The sequence below is a fragment of the Struthio camelus genome, chromosome 12 (genome assembly GCF_040807025.1).
Source record: "Struthio camelus isolate bStrCam1 chromosome 12, bStrCam1.hap1, whole genome shotgun sequence".
Taxonomy (NCBI): domain Eukaryota; kingdom Metazoa; phylum Chordata; class Aves; order Struthioniformes; family Struthionidae; genus Struthio; species Struthio camelus.
This window is the reverse complement of record NC_090953.1, coordinates 7,162,112-7,181,748: the sequence shown is the minus strand read 5'-3', so window position 1 is coordinate 7,181,748 and position 19,637 is coordinate 7,162,112. Positions and strand designations below refer to the sequence as shown.

At 42.4% G+C, this 19,637-nt stretch overlaps 1 protein-coding gene across 9 annotated transcripts in view; it reads left to right on the top strand.

The window, feature by feature from the left end:
- Positions 1-15,459, top strand: part of MCTP2 (multiple C2 and transmembrane domain containing 2) — a 130,117-nt gene extending 114,658 nt beyond the window's left edge. For 8 of the 9 annotated variants that reach the window (XM_068958535.1, XM_068958536.1, XM_068958533.1 and 5 more), the window contains 4 exons: positions 2,539-2,648; positions 5,044-5,153; positions 7,439-7,536; positions 9,878-15,458. In XM_068958535.1, coding sequence (XP_068814636.1) covers positions 2,539-2,648; positions 5,044-5,153; positions 7,439-7,536; positions 9,878-9,946 — 387 coding nt within the window. In that variant the 3' untranslated portion in view covers positions 9,947-15,458. Of the gene's footprint in view, positions 1-2,538; positions 2,649-5,043; positions 5,154-7,438; positions 7,537-9,877 lie in introns of all 9 variants that reach the window. The other variant, XR_011143740.1, reaches the window with a different exon arrangement.
- The last annotated feature ends 4,178 nt before the right edge of the window (positions 15,460-19,637 follow it).

Here is a 19,637-nt window from a genome sequence, read left to right as displayed (position 1 = left end):
AATACCTCTTTGTCTGAATTTGGACAAAATGAAATTCTCCCTGGCTGAGTCTCCGTGAATTGTTCCCAAAGTTTGACTCGCAGGTTTGGTGCGTTAAAGCCAAGTTATGACTAAGGGAACGTTGTACCATTCTAGTGAGTGAGGAGTTAAAAATAATCCTAATGTGTCATTTACATTTTAGCCTAACAAGGTTATAACTGAAGTTGTGTGAAAATGACTTTTTGGTGCTATTTTCACATAAACTGACTATTTATTTATTTATTTTGTTCTGGGGTCATTTCACACCCCAAGGGTTTCATTTTTGTTGGTGGTTTTATTAATGTAAAAATACTCATTTTCACACCCAAATGTGTGATTAGTTAAAACCCTGCTTCTATTCATTCTGCGCTCACTTGCAACCTAAAGGCAAATATTCAAATGTCTGGAGCTTGACAACTCTGCGGTGGTTTGGCTTGGCGTTTTATACTCAGAAATTACTGTGGCAAGAAATGGGCAGCACACCTTTGCTTTTGAGGGTTGGGAGGGCTCCAGTGTAACGTCTGGCTCTTAGCATCCAAGGGCGAGTGGTACGGTATTCGGCACACTGAGATGCAACGTGATGCAGTGTTTGGGATGCACGCAGAGCCTCTTGCGGTGCAGTAGCATCGGCAGGTTGTAGTAATAGTCCTGCACCTCTCTGGCACAGATCCAGCACAAGCAGCGTTTGCTCCTCTCTTGCACAGCAAAGAAAGATAGGCCCACAGCGCAGAGGCAGGATTGCAGCCGGCGCTGATCCTCGTGCATCTGGCCTTTGTTTGCTTCCACCTACCCTGTCCTGCGCCCTGCCCTAGCCGGGAGGAGTCAGAGAAGAACATGGAAGTGACTTGCATTGTACCAACACCTCCCCTGTCTGGGCACTGACTGGTTAAAACACAACTTAAATTTCTTTTTTCTGTTTTGGGCTGGTTTCCAGTAGTCTAAATGTGATGTAAAGTCAGTGTCCAAGGCTCTGCATTTTGCAATAAGTGAATGTTTTGCTGATTTCGTGCTAGAATATCTGCAACCACACCAATTTGCATGCCTGTATGTGTGTTAAATTGCTGGCAAAGAAATGCTGAATGCTGATAATTGTATACTGATTTCCAAGGCTGATTTAAGTCATTTTGATTTTTAATTCATTCTGTGCTTCCTTTTTATTTCTGCACATGTGTAGTAATGTCCTGTAATGTTGCTGCCTAAAATAAGCAGTAAGAAATGAAGTTATAAAATGGCTGCTGTAAAAGGAAAATGTCATTTTTTCCCTTTGATTCTTTTTTTTTTTTCAGTAAAAGAATAGGTCTCTGCATAGGAAGTGTTCAAAAAAAAAAAATCCTAAAGAATGCTCAGCATAAGTAGTAAATTCAAATCTAAAGTTCCTAGTTTGGCAGAGGCTTGAATTTTTCTAGGCTATGTTGTTTGTTGGAAAACTGTAGTGTTCCCTTTAACTCAAATTACTGACTTTCTTCAGTGATTGGCTTTGCATGGAAATATCTGTGAAACAAGTTAGTAGTTACAGGCCACTCTGTCTGGTTTAGACAGCTGTGAAACAGCCTGAGAACAGAGCAGGAGGGAGGACTCTTGACTGTGTTGAAACCCGAACTTTTATGTATATTACATTCAGTTATTCTCACAGACGTGTTTTTAGTCCAGGACAAAGGCAAGGTAATCTGAATTAATCTGCTTTTGATGTTTTGCACAGAGAGGTTGTCATCAGGGTGGAAAGCTTTGCTTAGAGAAGTGTTTGACTGGACTAACAGTGCCGCAGTGGCAAACAAATTTTCCAGGATGTAACATTAAGTAAAAGGATGACTTCAGAATTTAGTACTCAGAATCTAGGATCTCTAGTACTCTCAAACTGTTTGCTCATCCCAATGTCTGGTGCAAGAAAAAATAGGTTAATGGGTCCTCTGCTAATCTGGAAGGACACTTTAGATGTCCAGTAACAATGAGGTTAACATTTTTTGAGGGAAAATGGTTAGTCCAGAAGAAAAAATATTAGTCATCAGCCACTACTTAATGTTGCATTCAGTAACCTGCTGCTAACTTATATACAGAAGACAACATATCTGTTGGGTGCCTACAAAGCTCAGAAAAGTGATAATCAGAAGTTTTGCATAAGTTCATTCTTGTTTTTGGGAACTGCTCACCACCCAACACTGCACTCAGGAGTGCCCTGCAGCTCCTCTGGTTTGACATGCAAGTGGGCACTCCACTGGTAGCCTGGTTTGAGATACTGCAGTCGATTTGCACTGGAAGATGTGGAAACCTCTGCTTGTGTGCTGGGAGAAAGAGAGAAAATAAAAGATGCTACGTGCATTAATGGTTATTGTATATAATGAACCCAGTGTGCGTGTTCTCGCTTTCCTTAGTGATATAGTTGGTGTATAAGTATGCACCAGTGCATACTATGTGTCCAAGTTTGCGTCAGTGGTACTGGCAATATCTTACTTTTTTCTTGTAGCCGTGCACACATTAGCAAATACTGAATGCATACAATATTTTTGTTTCCATTTTTATTAGGAATCTGAGAAAAAAGGTTTAATTGAAAGAATCCACATGGTCCAAGAGATCATCATAGCTGTTCAAAGCATCCTAGAAGAAATAGCATCGTTTGGAGAGAGGATTAAAAAGTAAGTGATCAGTTCTTCTTGCCTGGCCGTGATAGGCATGAGAGGAGAGCCAGGAGGATTGTGGTAGGGTGAATTTCTTGCTCCAGAAATGACTACATGGTGTAGCAGGAGAGACTTGACCAGTCCTAGCACCATTTCTTCTTCCCATGGAGTCTCTTACTTCAAAAACCTTTCCTAAGCAGAGAGAAGAGAAGAAGCCAGATGCTTTACTGGTTGTAGCTCTTATATTCAACCATTTGTCCCAATCCGTGATCTCGTCTGTGTATGTTGTGGTAGGGAGCCACCATGTCAGCACAAGGAAAGGTATTGCTGGAAGACATGAGCACCAAAGTATCAGGCTTCTCTTTGTGCTTCCCCTACAGAGAGTAGGGAAGAATTGATGGGTGGTCTTGCCTTTCCCACGCCCTCCCTACTCTTGCCTGGTTGCAGGGGTTACCGGTCACTTATTTCCCACTCCAGTGTATTGATGCGCTTCTCCTTTTATTGATTTAAGCTATCTGAAGAAGCCCAAAGGGGGTTTTCTGGGTCTTGTTGTGGCGGGAGGCGCACAGAGTATTCCTGGCCTTAGGAGGAAGGGAGGTGAAGAGCCTAAAAAAAATCCCTGCCCACAGACACGCACCAACTTTTAGAATCCAGTCTTTACTGGAGCTTAATTGACCCTTATTGTTTTCTGTTTTGAACACAAAGTGATGGTTTGTGATTGAGCCACACTTTAATGAGGAGCTGGGTTCAAGCTAAAAATACAGCAAGCCCATGTGTTGTGGTTCCACTTCGTGCACCCCAGCTGGGGTGGAAGTGGCCAAGAGACATGTTCCCAGCTATGAACGGGGCACTGTTCTGTCCAGCTGCGTGGCAGGAAGACTCGGAGGGCTTAAGCGCTATTAATTCTTGTATTCATTTTGGTAACAATGGTCTTAAAGAACACATTGGATATTAATGTGGATGCTCGATGTAATTTGAGAAGAATTCCATTGTAACTCAACAGTAATGTACCATTAAAAAAATTGCCACCAAAGTTTTTCTGGAAGTGACAGACTGAATTGTGCTACAGTTTCCGTCTGTCACTCTAGTTATGCAATCTTAGGGAGTTTTAATAGCTTAACTGTACTGAGCTGTTTTGCAGTTTTTTTTACTTTAACTTAAGCTATGTTGATTGATAATGATGGGTCCTCTCCCACCTATCTTTACTTAATATTTAATACATCTATTGAAGCTTAGAAGTAATTCTTTCCCCCTCCTATTAATTTTATCTGTCAAGGGAGGTTCCGCTTATTTTATAGCCTGACAAGTGGTCCACATTCATCCTCTTTTCTTCCTACTCCCCTTCATCGTGATGTGATGAAGTTAGCAGGCAGACTGTATGAGGCAGAGATGCGCAGACCTGTAAATCCACCTACAAACCAATGGGCATCCGTGCAGTCTAGGTATCTCAGTGTTTTGAGGGTACCAAAGAGAGAGCTTACAAGGCCAGGGCACAGGGGGACAAAGTAACTTCAAAGATGCTTTAGCAACAGCTGCTCGTCTGAAGTCCGTCATAGGCTTACAGATGGCAGTGGTCTGGATGAAAGGAAGTCTTGTTTTTTGTTGATTATTGTCCACAATGCTGTCCACAATGCACAAATGTCTGAATAACTGTGAAGATTAGGCCTCTTGAGAGTGTTCTCCCTGGGAAAACTGGTGTGCTGAAGAGGTTTGGACTGCTGCTAACATGCTATAACTGACCCGAGACACCTCCTATATGCAAAACAGTAAGGAATTGATGAAAATGTAAGGAAATAGAGGTAAATTTATAAATACTGAGAGAGCTTTTTGTAGAATATTTTTCCTCAGTGGCGTGAAGAGAGATAGCTCTAACGTCTCTTTTAAGGTTTACCATCCGTCACCACTGCTCCATTCCAAGTTACTGGTGGAGATGGGTCTGGCCGCTTGCCACATTTGAGCTGTGCGCTGGCAAACATCTGATGTTGTCTCTGCCGTGGCCCGAGCAGAGCCAGCTCAGGTGGCTGGCACCTGTGGCATGGTCGAGTCTCCAAATCAGATAATCGGCCCATGAATAATGGAGAGCTGACCAGCGAGTAGAGATGTGTGACAAGTGCGACGTGTATAAGAAGAAACAAAAACAACTCACTACATGACTAACAACTTCTCTGAGCTCCCCGGAGGGTATCCTCTCTCTTTCCTTATCATGATACCTGCCTCTCGGATATCTCCCTTAATCTATTATAGCATCCAGATGCAGGAATCTACTTACCTGCCTCCCAGAGGGTCTGCAATTTACAATGTATTCAAATGCACTGAGCGCTGCAAAGAGGTCATTAAATTATTATTGGGTAAAAGAGTACAGGCAGTCTCCAAGAGCAGTGTTATTGAGGAGGATTTTTTACATTCTTTACAGCACATTCAACTGGACGGTGCCTTTCCTCTCTGTCCTGGCCTGCTTAGTCCTGGCAGCAGCAACGGTTATTTTGTATTATATACCACTGAGGTACATTGTTTTAATCTGGGGTAAGTGCTCCATTACTTAGAGGTGAATAAATATGCTGTGAACCTCTGTTGAAACTGTCATTTCTTTTCCTTGGGTGACCTGATGGTCTGCATTTCTTTTTCTCTGTATGTTTCTGAGAGAAAAAGAGTTTATCTACAGTAGAACTATTTCCAATGTTCTTGTTATTCTGTAAGGAAGTAATTAGCTTCCTTGTGCTGGAGCCCTCAGCTGGAAAGCAGCAGAGAGTTGATAAGAGGTGTTTGAGAAGCTCAAGGACCAAGGCCCAGAGTTCAGGAGCATTCATGTCCTCAGCTGCCCCTGCGGTCAGAGGGTGGTGCAGTGTGCCAAAATACCTTGCAGCCCAAGAGGTCAGTCAGTTCAACAGGAGGCACTGAGCATCTCTTTTTATTAGGGCACGGAAAGGAGTTCTTCAGGACTGTATAAAGGACTATCATTTTCTTGGGATGAAGCAAAAGAGGAGGCTGTAATATGAAAAATTGCTTAGCAGTCTTATGAAGAAGACTAAGATGGTCTTTTATAAAAGAAAGTGGCCTTCCAGCTGCTGAAGACTTTTCTTATCTCAAAATGGCATTCTGACTTATTTAAGGTGATGTCTTTTATCTCAATCTTGAGGTAAAATGGCTGAAAACATGGGGCAGAGTATCCTCATTGAATCACTGAGGCTCGTTCCCCTCGGCCCTGGGGCACCGGGCACTAGGGAGCCCCCATTATCATTACAAGGCTGAGGCATCTGCTGAGGTCCTGGTGCTTATGGATGCAGTAAAAGGAGGGAATGAGAAGGGGCCAGCATGAAAAGCCAGTGTTGGAGGGGGGAGGATTTAGTCAAAAAAAGAGCAAAGGGGAAGGAGAGAAATTACTGGGAGGAAAAAGTTCAGTGACAAAATATTGCTGCTCTGGTATGGAAGACATGGCGAGTACATGAAAACCCTACGTCCGTTCAACATCATCTAGACTGACAGGGCCTTCAAATATGATATATGTTAAACAACTACCCTGTGGCAAGGCCTCAAAAGACCTTATGATATTTTCTGTTTTTTAAAAATCAGGTACACAGAAAATTGTGTTGGCATTTTGCTACAAGAATGTGGCTTAAAAGCTGAATCTCATGTGAAGCAGGTACAGAGAGAGAGAGAGAGAGAGAGGGAGAGGAGGAGGCTGGAACAGCCATCGCATTTGAAACCACTTTCAGGGAAAACTCTAAGAGATTTTGGACAGGGGAGGGATTGGATCGGATGTGGTATTGTGATCCTCATGGGAAATCAGCATTTGAATTTCCTTGCTATTTTTTAAGATGTGCTAGTTGTTCCCCTTCTCCCAGTGAGCTGTTGCTCTCCTGCTGCGCCTTCACCCAGCCACGTTACTAATTCCTGTTTCTCAGTGGGGAAGTGGTGGCAGAAGGCTGCAACCGGGAGAGAGCTAGGAATGGGGCCCAGGTCTCTTGTTTTCTCATCCCAGTCCATGTAAAGAGCTGGTGCTGGCTGAAGGCTGCTCGGCCCTCCCTTTCCTCGTAGGGATCAGAAGACCACCCCTTGCAAACCCCCCAATAAGAGGCAGGCTGTGCTCCCCAGGATATTCCTCCCAGGGTAGGGATCTCTGACAGCTGCAGCATGACCAGCTCCACGGAGGATACTGGGAGTGCTATTGCTACAGTTAATAAGCCAAGTTATTCACTTAAAAAAGATCAAAATAAAATAAACCTAATAAGAAGTTTTCACAGTTTCCCACGGCATCAGAATACGGTCAACTCGTCACCTCTGGTTCGGCCAAAAGAGGATAAGCTGTGAAATATGATGAGGAAGGGAAGTTTTTGACAGCTTTCATTTTCAAAAGAAATGGAAGGAAAAAGAACCTTCATCCTGCCCGGTTTCTCCCAGAGCCCTCCAGCTCCCCGGGCATCAGGCAGGCTAGCCTATCTTCTAGGATAGCATATGTAACAATAGTCTGGGCTGCGAATTCAGGTATTCCCCTCACAGTATACCCCTAGAATGAATGCCTGCCAAAATCTTTTTTTGGCCCCATTGTTGATAGCAAATCATCCCCAAAGCAGAGAACTATCTCTATATAATAATGCCCTCTACCTCTTCCAGGAGGCATATGTGAATGATTCCGCGTGACAGGCAACATGTGCGGGACTTGAAGTCCTAGGCACTGTTTTCACACTAATTTTTACTTGTGAATTCTTCTTCCCTTTTCCACTTTGTCTGAACAATTTAAGGGCGGGAGGGGGAAGGCGGGGAATTCGAAAGAGGTTATGTTATTTTGTTTGCATTTTTTTTTTTCCTAGGCATAAATAAATTTACTAAGAAGTTTAGAAATCCCTATGCCATCGATAATAACGAGCTGCTAGATTTCCTCTCCAGGGTACCATCCGATGTTCAAAAGGTAAGTAATGAGTGGACACCGCCAACAGAGGCAGCAAGCCGCACTCGGGGCGGCCGGGCGCTCTGCTTGGGGAATACAATGCCGGCGCGCTTTTGAATAGCGGAGATAAGGAAGAGGGAAAATCCATAAGGGGGGAGGGGTGGATGTTAGACGAGAGGAGAGCCAAAATCCTTTGTCAGAAGCATGAGATGATTGCAGAAAAATTATCCTGAAAAGACCTACTTAAAAATGATCCGGGAAATCGCACGGCATGGTTGCAGTACTATGGTTTCCGTCACCTTTCTGCTCCGGTATTTGTACAGAGGAAGAGGAAAAATAGTCTCTTTGATAGAGATAGCCATCCGAAAGGCTTTACTGAATTCTCCCTTTTCCTTGAGCCTGGGGAGGAAGTGGTGTAGGAATTATTTCTGTGCTTGCGGTGATTTTGCTTTTTCACATTAGCCATCCCTTAAAACGCCACCCACCTTGAACTCCGGGCCTCCCTGGGACAATGCTGCTCTCACCTTTTCCCTTAGAGAGAGCCTCAGGATGCATAAAAAATACTCTGCAGTTGATAAGATCGGTCTTCTGCTATTATGGAACTATAACTTTTAATCTAACCAGAATCTCTTCTCCCCCAATTTCAGTCAAGTCTTGTCTCTCTTCGTGTGTGTATAAATACATATATATGCGTGTGTGTATGTACAAATATATATATATATATATATATTTTTTTTTTTTTAAACAACAACACCGTATCCAGTAATCCTGCCTACCTTCCTGGAAATTATGTGAACAATAAGTCCTTTAGAATGTCAAGATCTGTTTGTTTCCCTTGGAGGAAGGAAAATAGTCTTGCTGGGTAGTGAGCCACAAGACAAAGGTTTTTTTTTCTTTGGTTTTGATCAACTGGGATCTGTGTCCTAAGGCCCTGATTCTGATGCCCTGGATCCCACTGGCATTGTACCTTCCTCTGCGAATCGTTGTACTTGCACAGTGAGGTGCTACTCCCTGTGAAGAAGGGGATCACGATCTAGCCTGTAGGGATTTTACTCTGTTGGAGATTGAAAAATAATTACCTCCATGCCATGTCGAGGCATCTGGTAGAAACAGGGTTGGAAAGGCTTATGGTGACATTTATTTCAAGAGGCCACCAGATTGGCTGATGGTTATACTAATAACTTGGGAGAAATATCTCCAGACTGGTGGGAGGAAAAAAGCTAAACAGAAATAATCATAGAGACATTAAGCTTTAGTGTGTTTTTATTTTGTGATTGCTCTCATAGAGTACACTGGATTTGCAGTGATGGTTTGCATATGCCCTTTTAATGTTTATGTTTAAAGATAAGCTGCTTTTCTATTTATGCTTTATTTAACATTTACATTTATAGCATTTCCTTGAGTGGTTTCTATCATTTTGGGAACCTTTGAGCTCTCTGAGGAAAATGATAACTATTTTCTATGAGGGAGGACTGATAAAGTTCCTCGGATGGGGCTGACCTTCCTAGAAGAGTTTTCCACTAGTGCTAAAAATAGTGAGCCTGTGTGACAGCCGCACGCCTGTCTAGTGAAAGGCACCCGCAGCAGTTCCAAAGCCTGTCTGTGTCTGCTTCGTTGTACATGCTATTAACGCATCATCGTTTCACTTTGGTGCTACAGTGAGTTAGAAAATACCTCTGTCTGTACTCTAGCCATTTATAACCCACATGTGCTGGAGAGAAGACAGAGCAGCAGGGAAAAAGATGGCACGCTTAGCAAAAGATTCCCACGATTTCAATGGGAAATCTAGACTATTTGCTATCGGGATTATGCCATCCTTCAGTTTATCACAGATGTTTTAACCATTATATTGTACATGAAATTGTTCTGAAAGGTGAAGGCAGCTTTGTGCAGGTTCTGTTGGGGAAATTTTTTTTTTTTTTTGAGATAGTTAAATATGCCAGCATCCCAAGGTCTGTGTGCAGTTTTGGAAACTGTCATAGTACTGCATATTGGGATCCACTTGCATTGTAACTCCTGAGAGAAGTTTATTAAACTTATAAGTTAATGCCAGGAGAAGAAGAAAAACAACTCCCAAACCGAAACAAACCCAAAAGATCTATTGTGCACTGCTGAAATCAGGTAGAATGCCATGTATCTCATTAGAAAAAATCTGCTTTTAATATTTTCATTTCAAGAAATGATGCATGACTTCTCAAATCCTTCCTGCAATTAATCCCCCGTGTTCCTGTGTTTAGAAAATGATTCATTACTTTTGAACCTTCCTTAGTTTCCCTTAGTTGGTCCTCGGGGAGCCATTAACACACACTGTAGTGAGCTAGAGTTACCTAACTGCAAACGTCATGTCTATTTGTTTTTACAGGTGCAGCATGCTGAATTGAAACCATACAGCAGCTCCAGTCCCATTAGGAAGAAACGGAGCGCGCTATAGGATGCCGAGGGATTTTGGAATGCACCATCTCCCTCTGTAGCCGCGCGCGCACACGCTCTTCCCCCTTCCCTTCTTTTTTGGTTCGGAACAACACTATCATCTCTGCCGCAGACTTTTTTTTTTTTCTGGAAGGCATGGTTTTTGATAAACACCTATCCCTGAGTCGTCTGTCTTTTTGGCACAGAGACCTACCCCGAAAAGAGCAGGGTGGGATGTCTGAAGTAGCTGGTGGGGTGGGGAGGAGTATGGGAGGGGATGGTGCTACTGGGTTCCTTTTTTTCTTTTTTTTTTTTCTTTTTCTTGCTTCGGTTGCTGAGGCAAGGCTGGCTGTGGCAGCACTCCCTGTTTTATGTAGGAAGAGATAATTCCGCTTAGCGTAGCAGATCAGCTGAGCTGATGTGAGGAGATGCTCTGAACCGGTTTTTAACATATCCAACAGATTTACATTAAGATATGAGAGCTATTCTTTTCTGAGTTAAATCACTGTGCCTAGAAAGGTTTAAGCTCTGAATTAACGAGTCTTTGATACTCATCTTCTGTTCGAGCAGTGTACGTTTTTAAAAGTTTTTTTTAATCATAATTAGCAGAAAGAGCTAGAAGCTCCAGCACTATCTCGATATTTCATCCAGCACTTTCGGGTTTTTTTCTTTTTTATTAAGGGAGGGGGGGAAGCCCACCCTGCGGTTAACTCCTCAGATACTGAGATCATGGGAGATCCATTGCGGGCAATGGATGTGTGAGAATCTGCTGCCGTGAACGGATTAAGAGGGCATGGAAAAGCCTCACTCACTGACCTGAAAAGACTCTCTTGACTTACCTTTTATAATTCCATCTCATCAGATATTTTCAGCATAGCTGTTGTTTTTCTGTCTAAATCCAGAGGGGTCAACACTACAGCTCTAAGAAAAAAATACTTTATGGCTTGAAAGAAACCAGTGCTTGTGCAAAAAGAGAGCTCAGTGCCCAAAGAAGTGGTTGTGCAATAGTGTGCAGGCTTTGGCCCACCGCTTATGTCTTCTTGGAGTCTCTCCTGGCAATTCATAAGGAAGGCATGAGAAAATGGAACCATATGCAAACCGAGCAGTGAAGAGACGTGAAAAAGGACCCCATTTTCTACTTTGAGGATAATGCAATTTCTTGCTTACTCACCTGTCATTTAACTATTGTGCTTTTGCTTTATAAAATTTGGATAACTGATGTTGTTTGACTGGGGAAACTTAAGATTCAGAATCACACATCAGCCTGCCTACTTTTGGTGGGACTGTACCCTTTAGTATTTTAGGTGCTGTAAGATGTTGTGGAGGTGGCTTGCCACCGCGATGAGTCTTTGGCAGCAAGAGAGCTGCAGCTTAGTTCCTGTGAGTCCCAGGCAGGTGTCTCCACCAGCATCCCCTGGAGTGAATCACAGTGCACAGAAATGGAGACAGGTAGTAACCAAAGTAACACTTTGGAAACGATCTGATTAAAGGTAGAACTGGGATTTCTTTGCTCACGAACTGGAGAGCTGAGTGGAGTCCTACTGTGTTGTTCAGTAATGCCACCTTCTTGTGGGCCTATCGAATGAATTTGAAGAAGTAAAACGAAAGACCAGAGTATCTTCCACTGGATTGTTTTCCAGGTTCAGTGATTTTCCACAAAGTTGATTCGTCAAAGTAATAAGACTCACCGTGCCTCTGAATAAGGAGAAGCACGTTTTTTGTAGATTTAATTTGATAAAGAATGTGTTTTGCTCATGTTAAGGCTATGTGTATCTGCATATGAAAAGACAGGAAAAAGACTCCCTGTTAAAAAGCTACAAAAATGCCTCTATGTGTGCTTGCGAACCCGTGCATATACACATTTGTGTGTACAGAAGAGTTCATGTATAATGTATTTATAGGTAGTGTGTGCAGGGGGAAATGGATGAGTATATAGATTTAAAAACCTTCAGAGAGAATGTTTATGAAAAATGCCAAAGATTCTAAAGCTTATCATCTTGTGTCTGTTCTTCTTCATATTGTATCTTTCCCGGCATGTGTCTCTGGCTGAGCCAGGTCTCTGCTTGATTTGATTTACTTCAAGTTAATGAAGCTGGTTGGAAAGAGCCTTGTAGAAATTATAAAATCTCTAGTAAATCTACATCCATGTAATAGTACATACAATAGAGGTCCACTCATCCTTTTTGTTAAACCAGTTTCTCAGTCTTCTGTGTAAACAATGCCTCATTGTCTCACTTTAAACTATCGTGTAGTTTATCATGCTGTAGTCTTGTCATCTTTTTAATGACCAAAGTCAGACATTTTTAAGTAGACACGTGAGATCTGATCATTCATTTGAGTAAAAACATTCAATTGCAGCAAAAATTGTTTATTTATTCAGAAGTTAGGACTGGTATTTGAGTAGCTCTTTCCTATAGAATTTTCCACATGGCACTGATTTCTCTTCAGGAGACAGGGTGATGTCTTTTTTTAAATGTAGATATGCTGTGTTTCAGAATAATTTGTATTAGATTATTATGCTGGAGCCATACCAGCTGAAGAATTTGGGATGGCCCAGTGCCTATATATGTTGCAATGAGCTCTGTTATGATAAATGCTGTTTGAAATGCAATAAACATTTGAGGTTAGGCTGATGCTTTTAATTTATCTGGGTTAGGATGTATGTGTCCATTCATTGTAAAATGCTTACTGTGCTATAGTATTTAGTGTCTGACTAGATAAGGAAGTACATCACTTGACAAATGGAGTGCAGCATAACAACTAGTGCCGAAGGTTACTTGAAATGGAAGCGATGCTGCCGTAGGAGATGAGGTAAAAGGTTTCCCCACTTGCTTGAAGTTCTTTGACTATCCCCTAGCCCCTACATTAAGGAAAAAAAAAAAGAGGGGTGGGATTTGCTCCACAATCCCATGGCCAAACTCTTTGTTAAGAAGAACTTTAGTTTGATTCTGAAAGCAAGAATGGTTGTGGTTGTTGTGTGTGTCCCTTTGCCCGTGTGAATTATGCATTTTTACATTGTTACTGTATTCAGCGTGGGAATTATAAACTTGGATTTTTAATTTTATAGGCACTTCAGTGCACCAGTATGTACATTTATGTTCAAAACTGTAAGCCTAGAAAGCGTTGAGGAATTTAAATCTAACTATGAGTATTTTGAATGACTCTAGATTTCAGAATCATTCAGATATGTTATCAGAATATCAATAAGCATGTTGACTACTTGTGCGGCATGTAAATAATTGGATTTGACATATATGAGCAAATGAGATATATGCTTACGTTTGTCCAAACGTAAGCTGCTGCTGAAAAGTTGGTTTATTGAATAACTGTGAATAGGGCTGAGAACTGTTTCCCTATGGATCGCTGTCAGGAGAACTCAGTCACTGAAACACACATCTTGGAAAGCAAGCGAATGACTGAATAAAGCTAAGTCGGGGGAAATGTCACATACACCTTTTCTTTTCTTTTTTTTTTTCCTTCTACTTGCAAAGCTTTGATTTTAACCTTCAGCCATAGCAGTTTATGCCTCTGCTTTCCCTCTCAGTTTGCCATCCATGTTGAGCTGACCTCCCTTGAAGCAGCCTGCAGAGCACTGCAGAGGTCAGGCTCTGTACTGATCTGTGGCCCCTCACCTGAGGGTACTGCCAGGTAGCCACCATCCGGTGGTTTGTAGAAAAGTGCCTGTCCCATAGAAATTAGCCGCTTATTAGCTGCGTGAGATAAGAGTACTGACAGCTTCCAGAACTGGGCTGTCCCACTAGAAAAGAGGGACTTGCCATTTAATTTCCTGGGGCTACCTTCTTTTTAATTCAGAGCTATTTTCCCATCAGACCAGTAGATTTACACCAGGAAGGAATTTAGCTGCTCTGATGTATTAGGAAAAAAAAAATCCACAAAATGCATTCTAATCAAACCTTAACCTTTAGATTCTCAGTCCTTTAAACTAAGTTCATACACTGGGAAATGTTAGCTTTGACTTTAGAGGCTGTAGCATGTGTTGGAAGTGACTCCTCTTCTGAGTTAGTACTGTACTTGTATTTTATCTGTAAAGCTACATGTGTCAGTGCCCTGGTGCATCCACCACCTTCAAATCCTACAGGGACATGATAAGAATATCCACTCTTTAGTGTCCATAAAGTTAGCAACTCAGAAGGAAGCTGAGATGCTGCAAGTGACTGCTATATTGCAGATGGAGTGTTCTAATTGTTCTCAAACTGGGAAAAGTTAGGCCAAGTGAAACTCCATCATTTCTGGATAAAGTGTCTGCCAGGTGACTCATCGGTGGGGAAGACCCTCAGTTGCCACAACAATTCTATAGTTGCAAGGAAGATGTGATCAACAGATATGTTTGTGATTAATGAAAGTATTCATAAGCAGGTAGAAATTACATTAGAGTGAAAACACCCACCTCTTGAGGTTATACCCTTTTAAGTCTGTTTTTTTCAATGATGCTTTGACTCAGTGCAGCATTTCAAAAGAATTTAGAAGGTCATTTCATTCTGAATAAATGATTTGTGCTGTTTTGACATGAATCATGAAACTGAGTATCAGGAAGCAGGAGGCGGCGTTCTAGTCTCGGTGTGTGGAACAGCAGCAGCATCTGGGCAGGCTTGGCTTCAAAATTCTCAGTGTGGCTTCAACCTGGGGGCTGGTGATTCTTGTTAAATGTTACATAGAGGAACATTGGCAGTCGGTTCCTGGGTGTTGGATTGAACACCTGCAGTTTCCCTCTTGGCTGAACAAGAGAGATACCTCTTGCATGGAGGAAGAAAGTAAGAGCTGGAAGACATGCTGGCTTAAACTTCATTTGAGCTGATTTCCAGTGCAAACCAGCCTTCTAGCCTCTTGAGGACCCCCTTGCAGAAGGGAAGTAGGGCAGACTCATAGATTGGGCACATATGTCTGTTTCTGGATCTTCCAGGGCCAACCATGACCAGATTAGATAGTGAACAGATTGACCCTCGCACCAGTTATCACTGGCTGGTGGAGTGGCTCCATGAAGCCATGTATTCAGCTGGCATACGTGGCCTTCAGTCCAAGAAGGAAGGGTAAGACACTGGGCTTTGGTGAAATGATGGGTAGATGGGTGGAATGTGCGCTAAGGGTGGCTTAGCTATGGATTCTCCTCTCCACCTCATTTGTTGGGATCAAATTTCTAGCAAATGAATAAATGCATTTTCTGCCCTTGATCTCTGTGTTTTTGATGAGTTACTTGTGCCTCTCACTAGGAAGAATATTGTATTTTTAACTGTCATCTACCAGCTGGAGATGATAAACCCTAAAGCCTTGGAACTTACACTTCCAAATGCACATTCAGCCTGCATTCCCCTTCAGTTCTGAAGGGATGTGTGGATAAAATGGTGCTGGATCTGAACTTCTTCAGACAAGTGTGAAGTCTGCTCAGCAATATTGTTACAGTTGCTTCAAAGAGAACTGGCAAATATTTCAGCTGCATCCTCAGTAGGGGTAAGTCGACTGGGGCTTTATCTTAGTGACGCTTGTGCTTCATCCCTGCTGTGGATGTGATTCTTTAAGATCACCTGAAAAGAAGCAAAAGAAAATATGTTATTTTTATTTCTTGAACAAACACTTGCTGCTACTTCCAGTCCAGCTGCTGTACGTGGAAGAGGGGATTTGGGAGCTCTTTGATCTCTATCATATAGGGAAACTACTTTCAAGGGCATAAATCTATGCATAGAAAAACCATATATATTATTTACTGGCTCACTGCTGCCACCTCCCAAAGTAGAGTAAATACCTCTACCCTTCATTTCTAAGTGAGGATGAACAGTGGAAGATGCATATGCTTCCACTGATGGAAAAAAAGACTTTAAGTTTCATTGACTTGTGTACTAAATCTTGCTTTGATCATGACCCTCTGATTTCTCTCTTCACCTTCTGTCTGCCTGCGGTCCACCTGAGTGAGTCTCCAGGGCAGCACAGCGAGCCACTATGTCAGAAGAGGAAGGAGGTCTGGAAAAAAAAATAGTCTCCCTCCATCTCTGGCTACCGATGACTTTACTGAAAGTCAATGCCATTCCCTTGCATTTATCACTGCCACTCTTGCTCTGCATATTTTTGGTATTCGCCATGCATTGTTAGCGGTGATTGTCATGTAATTAAATCACTGCTCATCACAAGAGCCTATTTTTATGCTGAGATAAGCATCAGAAGTCTGCTGCAGCGTCCCCCAGATCAATAAAGATGTTCCCTGTAGGATTACAAATAGTCTGGGGTTGTGCAGGGCACTAGAATTAATTAGGAATGATTTCTCTTTTTCTTTCTTCTTTCAATACATTTTTAATTGTTTATCCATTTTCGATGGACTTGTTTTTAACTCTGCCATGATGCCCAGATGCTTCTGTTCAGACCTTTTGAGTATGATACAATATCAATTTGGGCAATACTGTTTGCTCTAAGCACTCAGTGTTGTCATCATATGTCTGCTGTCATGTGTGACTATTGCTTCAAAATGTTTCTGAATGAGATACTTGCATCTTGGGCTTTGCACTTGAGCTTACTGTTAAATAGGTTCATGAAGTGGTGGGACTTAGAGATCCAAATAAAGTGCATAACCTTCAGGACCTGTCCTGAAGATTTGCCATTCTGATCCGACAAGCCAGAGGGCAAGTGGACAGATTTGAGGCATTTACTGAGGAAGCGTTTGCCCAAGGTCATAGAGCAAGTCTGTGGTGGAAGAAGGATTAGCTCTGAGGTCTCCCGTTTCCAGGCAGTTCTGGACTGTGCTTTTCCAGAACTGCCTCTTTTAAAGTCTTTTCTTTTAAAGCTGCTATGTTTTTTATACAAATGTGTCTGGGGAAGGCAGATAACTAGCATTGCTGAGATATTTGGGAACTTATTCTGGAAGAGAAATGAATTCTAATACCTTTTCCTTGAGTCAAGAGGTAGTTGGCACCCAGTGAAAATTGTGGTAAAAGATCAGAACTGAGTCTATGGATTTCCAGTATGCTATTATCCTTAGTGTCTGAGAAATAGAAAGAAATCTGAATCCAGTTTTACCTTTGAAGATTGGTCTCCTTTTGATATTTTGTGCCGTCTACTCTTTATAGCTTTAAAAACCTGCTTCTTGCACATGTCTTGTCAACCAAACAAACATTTCAAAATCTAGTTGGGTGTTGCATCTAGACAGTTGCTTAACTGTCTGTGTGAGACATCATCCAAGGGAGTAACACCAGAACACTCTGGTTTATTTTAGTTTATACTTTCCTGTTCCCAGTTGTCCACTTTCTTTAGCCCTGTCTTTAAATTTCTCTTACTTTCGATTTGCTGCCAAAGTGGTTTTATCAGCCTCCATTGGATATTGATCCAACATCAGGATCCTCCACTGCTCGTCCCTGCCTGCTGAACTGTGCGTATGACGGGGCGGCCAGGATTAGCCACAGCCTGGCGTGGGAGGTAAGAGCAAGTAAAGGTTGCAAATGGGTCATAACGAACTGGATTATTCAAAAGAGTTGGCAGAGTGTAACATCATTGTAGGTGGTGGTGGTGGGGAAATACAAAATCAGCAAATCCCCCTGCCACTCCCGCTAGTCTGGGGCTACAAAGGCATACTTGGCATGGTTTGTGTATGCAACCATGCACACACCCTTTTTCTTCAACTCCTGCCAAAAGGAGACCGTGCCCTGAGAGTGATACAAAATGTGCAGCGTGGTGGAAAACCCTACCACCTAACTAAAGTAGAAGTGCATTGTTGCTAATATTCATGGACTTTATCAGTGGGCAGTTGCCTTAAATTCAGCAGGCACTGTCCCAGTCTTGCTGAAGTCAACGCAATGCTCCCGTTGCTCTGAAATTAGACCTAGAGAGCACTGTGAGGTCATCACACCTGTGGCCTACGCAGTTTCCAGTTGCATGGTTGACTCATAGACAACTGGCAATTTGTTTGTGAACTATGAGTACAAGCATGGCCTGTACTCTGCTAGTTTACTGGAAAGGTCTGGGTACACAGATCCTACGTACTCCTCAGGGAAAGCTCCAGCTATCCCCCATAGCCTGTCAGGAAGTTTTTTTCCTATGCAATTTGTAAGTAATATCTAATGAATAGGCTCAGCAGGCCCTTCACATGGGTCTAGAGGTACCCAGTCAGGCTGGGATTTGCCAGACATCTGTGATGGGGAAGGCACCATAAATATTTCTGTAAAAAGAAGCCCCCCTTCTAAAATATATCTAGATCATGCAGGGGTGTTACAAAACCTGGCTGCTGGACGTGGCTGGACCTTACCAGTCCCATGTTCTGATTGGGTTTTTTTGGGGGTGGTAGGAAAGGAAATCCCAATGTGGAGATAGGTGGAACATTTTTATTAAACTGTTGTTTAAAAAATAATAATTAAAAAAAGGGCCATTGGGAATGGTTTGAACTCTTAGAATAAGACTGAGAGGATGGATGAATGGTCAGAGTGGAGAGGGGGCCAAAGGGGGGGGGGGTCAAAGGTGCTATTGTTTAGCTCATCACTGTGAGGAGTCACCCTCTCATGGTGAAAGTAGCAGAACTGGGCTGGAAGCAGCCTGATACATCCCAGTCAATTCAACAGAAGGATTTCCCGTCTGAATATGCAGATGTGTGCACAATTATTTTATGTGTCTTCACAAACATGGGCCGTACCTCTGCACACTTAAATAAATCTTGGCGCTGTCCCTTTTGAAAGGCATTTCAAGTTCAGCCTGGCTGCCTGCATCCTGCATAGTTTTGTTCAGCAGAGTCCTTGCAAACAGCCCATCTCCTCTTCCCTTTCCGCTTCCCCTTCCTACTCCTCCCATCCCACCGCAATCACTGCTGCCCAGACCCATCCTTCACTCTCACAAAACTGATTTCTGTTTATGGAGCAGCTGGCAGCAGCAATGCTCAAGCACTGAGCGATGACTAAGAAACAAGCCCACTTTTCCCTTAGCTGTCAGGAGCTTTTAGAAATAACACCCTCCTCTGAGGAAGTCAGAATAGCAACAGGAAAATAAGTAAAACCTATTATAAAACAGTTGTCCAAGAACTTAGGCACGGCGCGGGGTAGAGATCAATATGCTGTGAAGGTTAAATCTATTTTCACACTGTGTTCTATTTCACAGTTTAATGGTGTTTTAATGTGTCTGTCACTGAGCCTCCTTCATGTTATGCAGGTAGAGCCTTTACAAAGAAGAAATAACGTTGGCTTTACAAGCTTCACAGTAACATCTTATTTACCAGCTGAGATCTGATGCTTTCCTCTCTGGAGATATGCCAGGCTTTGACTATTTTATTTTATTTTATTTTATTTTATTTTATTTTATTTTTTAGAAGGCGTAATGTGATGTTGCATTTACAATAATTTTTAGATATCTTTTTGGGAATGCCTGTAGGGATATGAACAGCAGGAATATGTATTTATGTGTGTACAGAAGGGACAGAAATCTCTGTTGGCTCTTTGTACAGGTTGAATACATGGAAGATGTGTAAAATTTCCAAGCTTGAGTTTGCATCTAATCCAAAAAGGTGAATTTGAAAGCTGTCACTTGAACTCAGATGACGCTAGGTCATTGCATGGAGCTTAGGGGAGAGCATGGAGGACAACGGCAGAGGACAAAGCGAGTGAGCGCAGCCCAAGAGAAAGGTGCTGAAAGAGGGTAGGATGAACCCTGATTTCAGACTAGTGCAGGGGAGAGGATGAAAGGGGAGCAAAGAAGAAAGGGATCATCTGCAGAGACTTGTTCCCAGCACCCAG